Here is a 15,942-nt window from a genome sequence, read left to right as displayed (position 1 = left end):
ATAGCACACAATCATATTAAATAGCCTGGCACTGATGCTGATTCCAATCCGCATCTCTGATATTAATGTTATTGGTGCATATTGCCTTGTAAAGCCTTCTGGTATGGCCTGCCAGTTCTGTGAATGTCCCATGATATTGATAACATCTTTTGTGCAGCATAATTAATATATGTAATAATTACATTTGATTTACAAAACATTTAATTTCTTTAATTCAATCAAACAAAAAAAACTTTATTGATGAGAATTCAAGTAGGTTGGTGAAGGAATGTTTGTTTGAATTTTCATTTTTCTAGGTATCATCAGATGAGCAGTTCCTTCAAATTAAACTTCATTTTTTAAACCGACAAACAAAATCAGTGCTCCACATTTGGTCTCCCTTAAGTCATTATCAAGTTTCAGCTGTAATCTGCTAGGCATCTTATCATAACCATATTACGTACAAAGTTTCATTTATCCCAGAGCAGCGAGGATAAGAGCAGTTTTTTCTACAGTATGCTTTTGAATGGCTGTTAGCTTGTCATATGTATTCTCTTTCATGTGGGATCTCCATTATTTATGTTGCACCTCGCTCTCCCCTCTTTAAAAGCCTTTCAACCCTTAGAAATATCAGAAGTTATGGTATTACCTGAATGGGACAAAACCATACATTCTCAACTCATGCAGATACAATTATGAGCCCTAATCTCAGATACGGAGTCAGTGTTTTACGCAAAACACAAAATTCTCAGATTTTTGATCAGTTATTTTAAATAAAAGCAGCCTCTTAGTATGTTTAATTCAGTGAACTCATGGCAATAGCTGACATTTTTTGTAATAATCATAATTTGTTCAGAAGCTCTGTACCCTTGAGTGAGATTCAAACCCAGGTTCAGAATTAAGAGCAAAGGTCCTTTTCCACTTATGAACAACTTCTGTGCATTTATAAAGAGGTGTACCAAGTCCAGAGTTAGCACACAAAAGCGTTGCAATGCTGAGCTATTCTCCTGCAGGGTTTGAATACAAAAAATAAATAAATAAATAGATAAAATTGATAGATTTTGTCTGGCGTTGACAGAAGACTTAAGACAAAGTTGCAATGACGTCCACCATGTTTTGCTTTATATCATTGCTGGATACATAGTGCTCTATGATTTTCATGAATCGTAAAAGAAGGCAGGAATTGCAGAATAACGTAATAAAAATGGAATTACCTGTAAAACGGTCAAATGGTTAACCAGTTTAAATACAGGTCAATTATCTGAAGCAAGTGTGCTTGTCTTAGGTTTAATAGAGATAATCTGAAGACTTTGTGCCATGATGTACTGTAAGTAATTAAGTCTGAACTGAAGGATTGCTACAAATTTTCTGTCTTGTCAGGCCTTACTTTCTCACATAGATCTATATCCCTAATGTTAAGGGTTTACTGTCAGAGCGTTGTCTGCACTTTATTTGCACATACTGATAAAAAATGTTTAGCCTGAATGCACTGTAAGTCGCTTTGGATAAAAGCGTCTGCTAAATGCATAAATTTAATTTAATTTAATTTATTTGAATTAGACTCTAATCAATGTCCATAGACTTCATTTAGAAGTGAAATTTATTTTATTTTAAATGTATTTTATTTTTAGAGTTGTACATTAAGCGGTTTAATGTAATAGGATATTTAAGAGGAACATAAGATGCACTAGACATCTGAGGCAGTATTATTTTAGTAATATATATATATATATATATATATATATATATATATATATATATATGTCATAGTATTTATTCATATTTTAAATTAGCTTTTATTTTTGTATTTTCAGTAAAAATTTTATTTTTAGTAATTTTAAGTTTTAGTAATTTGTTTGGTTTTTATAGCTCTGTTTAGCTTTAATTCATTTTTATTTAAGTTTTAGTCATTTTACCACTTAAACTTATTTCAGTTAGTTGGCCAGGCAACATTTCTCATTTTAATTGTATTAATTTTCAACTTTATGTCAATTTCCAAAAAACATGTTTTAATAGTTTTAGTTAACAATAACAACACTGATCAGAAGATCAGAAGACCTTTTGTCCAATATCATTGCCTCATATAAGTGACACTAAATCTCTGATGGTTTTTGTATTCATTACCTCATTACCTCATTCACAACATTCACAGCAAGCCTGTGTGCCTTACAATATGCTGATTACTATTTCTCGTTCTCATTATTCCTTGTAGCAATGGCCAATAAAGCAGTCCCTGAGTGCCTCTATGTGCCGCGAGATGCACTGGCGGTGCCTTCTCCTTTCACTGCTCATGTACAGCTGCCTGGGTGCCGTGGCCTGGTGTCAGCTCACCCAGGTCACCAAGCTGAGCTTTGATTCCTCCAGTACTTCCCTCACAGCCTCAATGAACTCTCTTAGAGGAGGAGGTCGTGCCATGATATACCACGACAGCCCTTGCTCTGACGGTTATGTGTACATCCCCTTGGCCTTCCTGCTCATGCTCTACACCGTTTACCTTATGGAGTGCTGGCACTGTCGTGCCCGCAGTGAACTACAGTGCAAGGCCAATGTTGAGAGCGTGTACGAAAGGGTTCTGCGCATGCGTCAATCCCGACCGTGCGTCTGGTGGAAAGCCATCAGTTACCATTTCGTACGCAGGACTCGACAAGTGACGCGTTACCGGAATGGAGATGCCTACACGACCACGCAGGCTTATCACGAGCGTGTTAACACACATGTAGTAGAGGGCGAGTTCGACTACAGCCACTGCGGAATGAGAGACATCTCACGCAACTTGCGCGGGCTGGAGGCTCACGCAGCGACACGGTTACATTTCTCCAAGTGCTTCAGTTTCACAGGAGCAGAACCTGAAAATGCTTACCTCAACCAACGAGCCAGGTTCTTCTCGGAAATCGAGGGACTGGATGACTACATGGAAGCCCGCGAAGGCATGCTGCTGAAGAACGTCGACTTTAAAGAGCACTTCATCACTTATGTGGATCCCGACCAATTGCCATGGTACACCTCGCGGATCACCTTCTGGTTGGCGGCTCTCCTCATGCTCTCCTGGCCACTGCGAGTGCTGATCGAGTACCGGACGGCATTTGTGCACTACCAAGTCGAGAAACTCTTCGGACTAGAGTATAGCAACAACAGCCCGTCTCCAGAGGCCGATGCCACCACGAGGAACATTCGCTATGGCCTTCCGAGAGCAGAAACCGTTGACAGTACGGAGCTGGAATGGCACATTCGCTCAAACCGCCAGCTTATACCAAGCTACTCGGAGGCCATGCTAATGAACCTGGGGACTTCTGGGTCAAACCACAGAGACAGCATTTCCTCCAACCGCTTGCTGTTGGACAGCTGCTCGGCGCAGAGCTACGGGACATTGGTGCAGAATTGTGAGCACTGTTGCCAACAGCAAGGCGGACGAAGACGGCCGACTTATTTCTATATATATGTCATAGTATTTATTCATATTTTAAATTAGCTTTTATTTTTGTATTTTCAGTTAAAATTTTATTTTTAGTAATTTTAAGTTTTAGTAATTTGTTTGGTTTTTATAGCTCTGTTTAGCTTTAATTCATTTTTATTTAAGTTTTAGTCATTTTACCACTTAAACTTATTTCAGTTAGTTGGCCAGGCAACATTTCTCATTTTAATTGTATTAATTTTCAACTTTATGTCAATTTCCAAAAAACATGTTTTAATAGTTTTAGTTAACAATAACAACACTGATCAGAAGACATTTGATCCTTTTGTCCAATATCATTGCCTCATATAAGTGACACTAAATCTCTGATGGTTTTTGTATTCATTACCTCATTTTCTTATTCACAACATTCACAGCAAGCCTGTGTGCCTTACAATATGCTGATTACTATTTCTCGTTCTCATTATTCCTTGTAGCAATGGCCAATAAAGCAGTCCCTGAGTGCCTCTATGTGCCGAGAGATGCACTGGCGGTGCCTTCTCCTTTCACTGCTCATGTACAGCTGCCTGGGTGCCGTGGCCTGGTGTCAGCTCACCCAGGTCACCAAGCTGAGCTTTGATTCCTCCAGTACTTCCCTCACAGCCTCAATGAACTCTCTTAGAGGAGGAGGTCGTGCCATGATATACCACGACAGCCCTTGCTCTGACGGTTATGTGTACATCCCCTTGGCCTTCCTGCTCATGCTCTACACCGTTTACCTTATGGAGTGCTGGCACTGTCGTGCCCGCAGTGAACTACAGTGCAAGGCCAATGTTGAGAGCGTGTACGAAAGGGTTCTGCGCATGCGTCAATCCCGACCGTGCGTCTGGTGGAAAGCCATCAGTTACCATTTCGTACGCAGGACTCGACAAGTGACGCGTTACCGGAATGGAGATGCCTACACGACCACGCAGGCTTATCACGAGCGTGTTAACACACATGTAGTAGAGGGCGAGTTCGACTACAGCCACTGCGGAATGAGAGACATCTCACGCAACTTGCGCGGGCTGGAGGCTCACGCAGCGACACGGTTACATTTCTCCAAGTGCTTCAGTTTCACAGGAGCAGAACCTGAAAATGCTTACCTCAACCAACGAGCCAGGTTCTTCTCGGAAATCGAGGGACTGGATGACTACATGGAAGCCCGCGAAGGCATGCTGCTGAAGAACGTCGACTTTAAAGAGCACTTCATCACTTATGTGGATCCCGACCAATTGCCATGGTACACCTCGCGGATCACCTTCTGGTTGGCGGCTCTCCTCATGCTCTCCTGGCCACTGCGAGTGCTGATCGAGTACCGGACGGCATTTGTGCACTACCAAGTCGAGAAACTCTTCGGACTAGAGTATAGCAACAACAGCCCGTCTCCAGAGGCCGATGCCACCACGAGGAACATTCGCTATGGCCTTCCGAGAGCAGAAACCGTTGACAGTACGGAGCTGGAATGGCACATTCGCTCAAACCGCCAGCTTATACCAAGCTACTCGGAGGCCATGCTAATGAACCTGGGGACTTCTGGGTCAAACCACAGAGACAGCATTTCCTCCAACCGCTTGCTGTTGGACAGCTGCTCGGCGCAGAGCTACGGGACATTGGTGCAGAATTGTGAGCACTGTTGCCAACAGCAAGGCGGACGAAGACGGCCGACTATCAGCTCTAGCTGTTCCTCCATCTTCTCTCATCACACCTTCCACTCCCGTTTGTCCCTGGACACCTCACACTTCTCGCTGTGCCGTATGTACGGCTCCAGGCGCACCATGGGACTGTGGAGGAGCCGCAGTAGTACACTTACAGAGCGCTGCTGCCCTGATGAGCAGTGCTGCAGGTCTTACACCAGTCAGCTTGCACTTAATGACAGCCCGCCAAACTACCAAGATGCCCGCTTCTTCCCAGTCCTTATTGTACATAGGCCTGAAGGCTGTGGAGACTCCTCTGAGGTGAGGAGATATTATGTTCGCAGAGGCTCCTGTTGTGTGGAGACTTCGGTTTAAAGTGGCTTGAAATGGTCAAGCTGACTAACTCAGCGATAGAAAAAGTTTAATAAACATTATTATTTGCACTATGTAGAAAGTGGACTTGATGGCGGTTGCTTGATGCCGAACTGATGAAGTGTATTCTCATGAATTTGTCTTGCTCTAACTAACATGTGCAAAATTAGAAATGTGGCTTTGTTTACATTTTGATTTCAACTAAAGGGCTGGATTGGAATTATCAATAAATAGAACCAGCTCTTCATACTATTTATGAACATAGGAAAGGGTTATGACCAATAACTTGCACAAAGGACATAATTAAGAGAGAAAATAAATTCAATAGCTGCCATTTTGCCTTTGTTACTAATCTGAGATAGTTTTTAAAGAAACAAATAGATTAAATAAATTAAAATTACGTAACATAAGTTATATTTATGAATATATACTGTATATATATCAGTGGCGAGCAGTGACTTTTTTAATCGGGAATGCGGAATAAGACCCCCCCCCCACCCCCCAACCTCACATCGGCTTTTAAGACACTCAAAAAAGGGATCACAGATGACAAATAGCTCAGAAACACCATAGCAAGTGTCGATTTAAAAGTATGCACATTTCCTACCTTATTTGTAAATCAAAATCTATTTCCAATCTTTCTTCTATCGTTTCAAGTTTATCCATTATTCGAATGCAAGAAAAATATAGCTGGTTTTCCAAGTAAAAGCCTAAATAAGGTTTACACGTAGTTATGTTATGATACCTAATCAGAGGGTGGGGAGATGGGGGGATTCCCCCGGTCTATATGTCTCTCTGCATCAGCTAAATTGTTTTTTTATTCCCAGTGAATGGGAGTTAAAACTCCCACCCGGGTGACACTACTCCAATAACAGACCATGCAAAATAACGTTGCAACCTTGCAAACAACAACAAAACCTGAGAAGAACTTTAACTGTAAGCGACACGAGCATACGCAATGATGTTTGTTATTATTAAAATTGTATGTAGGCCTAGGCCACGGGTTTTTTGTTTGTTTGTTTTAATTTGCCGCTTAGGCAATAATGTTAACAATAACGTATATCTTCAACATACGTTGTCTATGACCAAAAATGTAAGAAGATATGTTTTCAGTGGACTTTTAAAATTTGCTTTGTTTGAGAAAATAAAAATATACAGTTAGTATTTTTTTTCTTTTGATTTAGTCGAGTTGGTTTTGCATCAAACACAATGTGATTTTCGGTAATCGAGTTCTGACAGCAACAACACTTTTTTTTCGCTTGGGCGAGCGCTTCGCGAACAGTTGACCTCGCGCATTAAATCTGCTGCAGACCAGCAAATCACTGAGAACACGCTGTAATCCTGACGAGTCATAGCAACAGAGCAGAGGCCAGAAAGCTGCGGAGAATCCGCTCGCCTAGAACGGGTAGATTTAAAGGGGTCATATGATGTTGCTAAAAAGAACATTATTTGGTGTAATGAAATGTGTTTATGTGGTTTAAGCTTCAAAAAACACATTATTTTCCACATACTGTACTCAATGCCCCGCCTTTCTGAAACGATTTTTACAAAGCTCATGAAAAGCGAGGTGTGCTGTGATTGGCCAGCTATCCAGTGCGTTGTGATTGGCCGAATACCTCAAGCGTGTGACGGAAATGTTACGCCCCTTGCCATACTGTGATCAGTGTTGCCAACTTAGCAATTTTGTTGCTAAATTTAGCAACTTTTCAGACTACCCTAGCAACTTTTTCTTCCAAAAGCACCAAGCAACAAATTTAGCTATTTTAAAAAATGTATTTGGCAGCTTTTAGCAACTTTTGATAAGTGACTCAAACGATAAAAAGGCACAATTTACCATTTAAATTACACAAAAAGAGGAAACCAAAGATGCCTAGCAGTACACACGTTACAGGAATTAAGTTATCTGCTATTTGCAATTGTTTAATAGTAATAATTAGAGCCCGACCGATATATCGTTTTGTCGATATTATCGGCCTGTCGCTGATATATCGGTATCGGCGAATATGCCGCCGATATGAATTTTTTTTTTTACAGAACATATAACGCAGATAAAATGCTTGAAATAGTGTAATTACTTAGTTTGTTCAGCAGTGCGCGCTCCATTGTTTAAAGTCGCATCATATGACCCCTTTAAAGAAAATTGCTGCTGTTTTGCAAATAAATCATTGTACGTACTTATTCCTAACTCTTTAAGCTTTAAGTTACATTTCAAATGACAAGGGATCAACTTAATCATGTTTATATTAATTATCCCGTTAACTTATTCTCTCAAATGGCCTGGGTATGCGGAGCATTCACAGCTTATATAGACAGAACGCCTTGAATTGGGGATTTAATGGTCATTTACAACAGGCTTCAACGATGTAGGCTATTTGTAATGTGCCTCTTTTCCTTTATTCAGTGGCGGAAACGGGCTTCCATAATTAAGTCTGTTGTTTTTAACAAAGCGAATGCATCATGCAATGACGTATTCACATGGCACATGAAAACATATAAACGTGTCGCCACCTACTGGCCCTTAATAATTAGTGAATGAATCTTTTTGGTGAACGGATTCAAAATGTTTGACTCACTGGGATGAATCAAATGTCCACTCCTGACGAGTTCGCGTCAGGCAGCCACGGCAGTCGCTCTGCAGCCAAACAAGCGCGTCTTGTTGCTATGCCAACATTTCAGAGCTGCCAGAGCTGTAGTAACTTTACCTTTGTCAGCGACCTGCTTTTCTTTTCTTGTTTGATATAAACTGCTTTGAAACTTTTCAACTAGAGCTCTGTGCTGAGATTTGAGTGGGGACGTGATTTGTGCAGTGTGTCGGTAGGTGACTTCTCATAATAGCGTGGCACTTTTTTATTTTTATATATTTATATATATTTTTTTTCTTCCTGTTATCATTTTCAATGGGTTCTTTTTATGTTGTGATGTAAAACGGTATCCTGGTTTCTTTGGATTTTTTTTTTAAGAATCAAATAATCAATTTATATTTGATCATCGTTTCCTTTTTAGACAATTTCCCATAAGACCTCACCGAGAATCATGAATTTACAGCATGCAAAATGGAGATCAGAGCACCACAGCAAGCTCAGAGAGGACCGTCTGTACAAACAGCTTCTGAATAATGCAAGCCAGATCCTTTCTTTCTCCGATGAAGTTATGGACGAGATGGGGGCCATTTCATACAGAAAAGCTGACTTTAGCTGGCTTTTCCATGCCACGGGCCCCTTAGCACCAGGTACCAAATTAAAGAAAATAAAGAGGCATGAGAACAATGAAATACCCTGCAACATCAACTGTTTAACCCAAGAAGAGGGCAGAATTTCAGTACAGGCTCCTGCAGTGAACAATAAGGTACCTTTCATAAGTCTTAGTGATCAAAGCAAGGTGTATGATGCGTTTAGAATAACAAGACCGTTCAATGTTGAATGTGCACACCTATTTGAAGGAGTCCTCTACAGAGGACTGGGAAGCCCAAAGCAGCAGGTGGCAGGAGTTTGCACAAAATAAGAGTCAACTATTACAACTGAGAAAACAACACAGGTAGTACTATTACTTTCATCAAAATGGTTTTCTAAATACGGCACCCTTAATGGGACAGTCCACCAAAAAATTTTAAAAAGTAGAAAAAAAATGCACAGGTTTGTAACAACATGTGTGTGAGTAAATGATGAGAGAATTTTCATTGTGGACTATCCCTTTAATGCATTCACTTACTTAGTCCCAAGGCCGAAGCCACACTGTATTTCACATAGTTTTGTTTTTGTGGTGTCTGTCCTTATCTAACAGGATACCTGGTTATGTGCTCTCTCCAGTAAGCACAGATGTGCAGAACCGCTTAAATAAGACAGCAACCACTGTGACCACCAAGCACATTGAGATCCCACAGGCCCCTCGGCTACAGGATATCTTGAATCCAAGTGCCGGCAGTCATGTCACAAAGAACGTCTCTGAACAGGAGATCTTCTCAGGTAGACTTACATATGAATCTTGAATGTGACTGTTTACTTACAGTTGAAAGTACAGTATTGGTGTTAAAATGTGACATGGAAAGTTGAAAGGTTCATATGTTGCTCAAATATTTATGTTTCTGGATCCATTTGCTTTTGCAGGAACTGGTAGAATTGTAAAAGCGGAGCAGAGATGGATGGATCAGCCTACCAAAATTGACTCTGCCCTCAAGCAGGGTCTCAGACCTCCTGACTTCAGCGGACAGGATCCTGAGATGCCCAAACAGTCTGTGGCTGAACTTTCCACACTTCGTTATGCAGTTGATCAATGGAGGAATGCCTGCAACATCAGTAGGTGTTTCCTTTCTCAGCTCTGTGTGCTATACCTCTGCATATCTTATCAATGGTTATATTTATAATCTATTAAGAAATTGCACTTTAATTAAGTTTATTAAAGGTGCAGTAGGAGATCTTGGAAAATGCTAACTTTAGCCTGATAGCACTGAAAGCGAACGTCCCTCCCTCCCTGCAGTCGCCGTCCAAAGCCACGCCCCCTGAATGCATTTACGCTTACAGACCAGCGACAACATTACTACAATAGGCTACATCAGCAGTTCCCAATTCCAGCCCATGTTCCGAAGTGAAGTAAACTTCAACGGATTTCTCTGGCTCAGGGGGTAGGGAGCAATGAACACTCTGTAGGGATCATATCGATCGGAACACAGTTCATGCACGTAGCTCACTTCTAACGAGCTTGCGCGAGGACTGGATTAACCGCTGGGCTACATCATGTGTCATTCACTGGTGAGAAATCTTTAAAAGTACTACAATACCAGGAAGGAACATCGGGTAGTTGATGTTTGCCTGCCATCCTCGCTCTGTCTGCAGTCTGTACAGCGTGCGTAAACGCTCTGATGACGTATCCTGTCTGCTCGAACAGGGTGCGCAGAGGTATGCTAATACATACGTTGACAGGCAGGTAGGAAAGCATATTAAAACGCTCGGACGATCATTTCTTGATCCTACGCCTTCCACAGAATATATAAATACAGACAAATACATTTAGACCACTTAACTTACTGATTGCTATCGGGATGTGAAGAGACTTTCAACCAGCATAACAATGTTTCTGAAGACAATCACCTATTGCACCTTTAAGTAATACACTTATAAAAGACATTGCTGAGATTTGTTAGCTGTGAAGCAGAATTATAGATATCCACATTATCCAGTGTGTGTTATTTGCAGGAAAGCACCTTGGATACCTGCATACATTTTATTGTTTTTGCATAGATTTCTCACATGGAAACCCCTTTTGGAAAATCATTATTTTGTTTCATCTAGAGTTGCCCTTGCAGAGAGTGACCATCGAGGGCCTAAAAAGAGCTCTTAGTGACCCTAATTACCCAGTGCGGCTGGAGGCCATCATAACTTGTGCTTTGGGAGCAGTTAATGGACCACAAGAAGAGCTTGACCCTGGCAAAACAGGTTAATCTCTCAGCTAAAAACATTTTTCAGTGCATACAAAATAAATAATAATATGCAATATACCATTCAAAAATTTGGGGTCAGTAAGAATTAATACTTTTATTCAACAATGATGCATTATATTAATCAAAAGTAACAACAGCAAAGAGTTTTACACTAATAAAAATGTTGCATTTTGCTTTCATTTCATCAAAAGTTTCCACAAAAATATTATGCATCACAACTGCTTTCAACATTGATAATAATAAGAAATGTCTTTAGCACCAAATCAGCATATTATAATGATTTCTAACGGATCATGTGACACTGAAGAAATGGCTTCTGAAAATTCAAATAGAAAACAATTTTAAATTGTAAAATATTTCCCAATATTACTGTGTTTACTGTATCGCTGACCAAATTAATGCATATATAATATAATAAAATATAATTTAATATAATGCTAACCCTTTTAAAGCATTAATTAAATTAAATTAATAATAGAATAGAATAGAATATTACACAAAAAGTGACAGCTAATTCCTTCTTTGCTCAGGTCAACATGGTAAGAGATGCCAATTGAAGGCAGATCCTCAGGAGCTGCAGGCTCTCATTGTCTTGGCGCTTGATGACCCAGTGAAGAGAGTTCAGATGGCTGCTGCAGTGTGCCAGTATGCCATGAGGACACCTAATGCACGCACCAGAGACATACTACAAAGCACTTTGAAGCAAGGTCTGTGGAAGGATACCAATGCCTGAAACTAAAAATGTCAATTAAAATAAGCTTAATTAACATCACAACAAACATTAATGTCACAGGTAAAGCAGTCTTTTCTACTGTTGACTCGAAATGACCATCATGTATTATGACTCAGACCCTTCTGGCACAGGTGCAGACAGCTGGGTGGCGGCACAGTGCTTGGCGATAGACGGGGATACGAGTCAAGCTGTCATACAGAGACTCTTGTCACAGCACTTTCTCAGAGACGCTCCTTCAGATCACGAGCAGTCTATGATGCTACTCTCCAACATTAGCAGCAAGACTGTGAGTGACTCTCTCAGTGGTTTTTGAGTAAAAGAAAAATGATTTATGCATGCACTAGGTAAACTATGAAATTCACATAAAATACATTTTCATACTCCACATTTTAAAGGTTTGGGGTTTGTAAGATTTTATTTTTGAAAGAAGTCTCTTATGCTCACCAAGGATGCATTAATTTAATCAAAAACACAGTAAAAGTGCAATATTGTGAAATAGTTACAATTTAAAATAACGTTTTTTATTTTAATATATTTAAAAATGTAATTTATTGCTGTGATGGATACTCCAGTCACATGATCCTTCAGAAATCAGTCTAGTACAGTGGTTCTCAATTCCAGTGCTCATGTACCACCGCTCTGCACATTTTGTATGTACCTCTTATCACTTCAGACGTTTGTTCTATTCGACCATAAGTGCCCTGCGAAGTGGACATGACAGGATATTCCGCCATGATTCCAGTTTGAAGGGACCGTATATGTTCCATTCAAAGGACATTAAAGTGTGCGAGACGTGATTATAAATTGTATTTATTTACAGAGGTATATTACGTCACACTTCTCTAGTAAGTTTCATCTGTCTGTGAAGACGCTGCAGTAGTGCAGATCCCTGAATGAATGTTCCGAAATGAAGTAAACTTCAACGAATTTCCCGTGCTCAGGGAGTAGGGAGCAAAGAACACTGCAGATATGCAGACCAGGACCATATGCTGGAATTGAGAACCACTGATCTAGTATGTTGATTTGCTGAATTTCTTATCAGTGTTGCCACTTAATATTTTTGTGGAAACCATGATTTTTTGAGAATTCTTTGATAAATAGAAAGTTCAAAAGAACAGCATTTATTTGCAATAGAAAAATTTTATGACATTATAAATGGTTTTAGTGTAACTTTTGATCAATTTAATGCATCCTTGCTGAAATCAAGCATAAGCGTTAGTTCTGGCAGGTCACGTTAGTCAAGCTCGCATCAGCTGACTCAGCTGATCCCCATCTACCTATAGGAATACGACACCTATCTAAGCATTCATATATATGCTAAGTGTCAGTCATCTTTGACGATAGTGGTCCTGACAGAATAAAAGTATTATTTTCTTTAAAAAAAAAAAATCTTTATACTCAAACTTTTGCATGGTGTTTCCCATCCAGACACTAGTGCGCTCTCTTCTGGCAGAAGAGTTAAACAGCGCTAACTGGAGAACACGAGTTCAGGCCTGTACTAGCATTGCACAGCTCAGAAGTCCAATAAACAAGGTATCACAATGTAATTCTTTTGCACATTTCAAACAGCTCTCTACCTATCTAATTTCTCTAATGATGGTAGAAAATACTAGAATTGCTTTTCATGCAGGATCTTTGCAACAAACTGATATATATGATGTGGAACGACTGGAGCTGTGCTGTTTGTCACGCTGCAGCGCTGGCTCTGAGTAAAATGGATGCAGCCAGAGAGATGCACAGTGAGCTGAGGTGACTATCTCTACCCAACAGACACATCAGAAAGTTTGGATTCAGTTATTTCTTAACATGCAATATCTCCACAGTGCGAAGCTGGAGGAGGGTCCAACTGCTTGGCGGGTGGAAGCGCTGATCTTCATTGGTCAGCTCAATATAATGACACGCAAGCTACTGCCTACATTCCTGCGGTGCTTTAATGATGACTTTGTGGCTGTGCGCAAACAAGCTTGTTTGACTGCAGCATCTCTAATGATGGATGACCATTTGGTGAGGAAGTAAAGCAGCTGTGCAGATGCACAATAGATCTTTGATGGTATATGGACACTAAAAGACTGTGAAAAAGAAATTGAGGGTTCACTCGAATGACCACATAAAACATGTTCACAGGTCCTGGATCAGCTAATTAACCTGATGCAGAATGGTCCATTATGGGAGGTGAAAGTGGAAGCAATTGATGGTAAGCTTGAAAATTTATTTAAAGGAAGAGTTCACCCAAAAACGAAAAACTGCTGAAAATGTACTCACTCTCAGGCCATCCAAGATGTAGATGAGTTTGTTTCTTCATCGCAACAGATTTAGAGAAATTTAGCATTACATCACTTGCTTACCAATGGATCCTCTGCAGTGAATGGGTGCCGTCAGAATGAGAGTTCAAACAGCTGACGAAAACCTCACAATAATCTACAAGTAATCCACACAACTCCAGTCCATCAATGAATGTCTTGTGAAGTGAAAAGCTGTGTAAACAAATCTGTTTTTAACTTCAAATCATTGCTTCCAGCTAAAATATAAGTCCTCTATCCATAACGTCATCTCATCTGAATCAGGAGAGAAATCAAATCAAGCACTATTTACAAGCAAAAACCATCCAAAACAGTTATAAACAAATGGCAATGGATTTTGATGTGAGAGGACAACAGGGGGAACTTTTTCACTGGAGGAACCATTATTATGGATTACGAACAGATGATTTCAAAAGAAGTAATGTTTTAAAGCTAAAACGTTATTGTTGGACTGGAGTTGTGTGGATTACTTTTGGATTATTGTGATTGTTTTATTGTGTGATTTATCAGCTGTTTTGAACTTAAATTCTGACGGCACCCATTCACTGCAGAGGATCCATTTTTGAGCAAGTGATGTAATTCTACATTTCTCCAAATCTTTTCTGATGAAAAAAACAAACTCATCTACACCTTGGATGAGTACATTTTCAACAAATTTAAATTTTGGGGTGAGCTTTTCCTTTAATAATTTAATGTGCAGCCATTTTTGTATGATTGCATGATTGTAAAGCGCTTTGGGTGTACAGCAATACGCAATAAAGCGCTATATAAATGCATCATTCATTCATTCATTTTGTGTCTAATAATGAATGTTACAATTTTTATTATTACTTCAAGGAATTATTATTCTATAAATTAAGCTTTAGGGAAAATAGGTTGGATGAACCCAGCTCTCCAGGAGTTGCTGATGTGGGCTGTACACCATGAGGAGGAGCCCAGTGTGCGCATTGCTGCCTGTAAGGCCCTGAGCACTTTAGATGCAAAGGGCCCAGAATTACAGCATTTTCTACAGGAGCGTTATGCACTGGAACCCAACGCTGACGTGCAGAGGTGAGTACTTAGATTAGGCCACAATCATTACTATAAGTAAAATAGTTTTCTGAACGTACTTTAATATTTCTTACTAAGGCACATTGAAAGTCTTCTGAAAAAGCATGGATACAGTCTGAAGGGAAACGAAAGCAAGATTCATGAGATAAAGCTCCAGGTTAGTGCACTTCAGTGTGTTACCATGGCTTCAAGCACTGAACCTGCTGGTTTATTCAATGCATTTCATTCTAGATCTAGAACATCAGTTCTCAACCTTTTTGAAAGGCCCCCTATTTCCCAGCACAATAATCAAATTAATTAACCACAACTGAGTTTGATTCCAAAAATTTCAAACAAATTTTCAGCTTAACCTAATCTTGTTTTTTTAGCATTTAAATTTAGAGTTAGATTATTTTAATATATTAATAATAATTTATTCATTTAAATACTTTGAAGTCATCCTGTGGCCCCCTGGTTGAAACCCACTGCTCTAGAAATGAATGTCTAACATCACACTAACTACTCTTTATCTCTTGTTCTGTAGGTGGAGCTGTTGTGTACAAAACACATCATTACACAGAAAGTGCTCTTAATGGAAGAGAGGGGAAAGCAGCAAGAGCAAAAATTATTGTGCTGAATTTATGGTTGTCCTGCTATATCAAATATTATAAAGCCAGAATCAAATCTTTTAAGTTGTTCCACCTAAAAATCATCCACTTCAGTCGCAGACAAGCAAGCAAGCCGGCAAGTAATGACCAAATTGCTTTGATACATCAGCTATTGACTACTTATTTTACACTGATGGTATATTAAGGTATCAGCAAAAGGAAAGTATATGTAGTGCACAGATCATAAAATACATAATGCTGGTTACAAGCAATGAAACCCTGAGATATTGGTTTCAAATGTGGAACATTTATTTATTATTATTTAACATAAAATGACAAAAGATAAAAACTCACATAAAATGAAGCATGTCTCAATATTTACATATCGCTGCAGTATATACATAATCCATGAATTAAAAC

The 15,942-nt window shown here is 39.6% G+C and overlaps 2 protein-coding genes across 2 annotated transcripts; both read left to right on the top strand.

The window, feature by feature from the left end:
- The first annotated feature begins 1,183 nt into the window (after window positions 1-1,183).
- On the top strand, window positions 1,184-5,421 carry LOC107594839 (transmembrane protein 151B-like). Its single transcript, XM_016285047.1, has 3 exons — window positions 1,184-1,195; window positions 2,192-3,424; window positions 3,868-5,421. Exons 1-3 carry the CDS (start codon window positions 1,184-1,186, stop codon window positions 5,419-5,421), a joined length of 2,799 nt encoding a protein of 932 aa, XP_016140533.1.
- A 3,030-nt stretch (window positions 5,422-8,451) lies between these two features.
- On the top strand, window positions 8,452-15,585 carry heatr4 (HEAT repeat containing 4). Its single transcript, XM_016285066.1, is given in 14 exon segments — window positions 8,452-8,828; window positions 8,830-8,952; window positions 9,199-9,380; window positions 9,522-9,710; window positions 10,704-10,847; window positions 11,383-11,559; window positions 11,702-11,871; window positions 13,014-13,118; window positions 13,216-13,334; window positions 13,409-13,589; window positions 13,710-13,779; window positions 14,746-14,935; window positions 15,014-15,092; window positions 15,459-15,585. Coding segments are annotated over 14 exon segments (2,199 nt in total). The 3' UTR covers window positions 15,552-15,585.
- The last annotated feature ends 357 nt before the right edge of the window (window positions 15,586-15,942 follow it).

Source organism: Sinocyclocheilus grahami, unplaced genomic scaffold (assembly GCF_001515645.1).
Source record: "Sinocyclocheilus grahami isolate Dianchi unplaced genomic scaffold, SAMN03320097.WGS_v1.1 scaffold191.1, whole genome shotgun sequence".
Lineage (NCBI taxonomy): Eukaryota > Metazoa > Chordata > Actinopteri > Cypriniformes > Cyprinidae > Sinocyclocheilus > Sinocyclocheilus grahami.
This window is presented reverse-complemented; position numbering and strand designations above follow the sequence as displayed.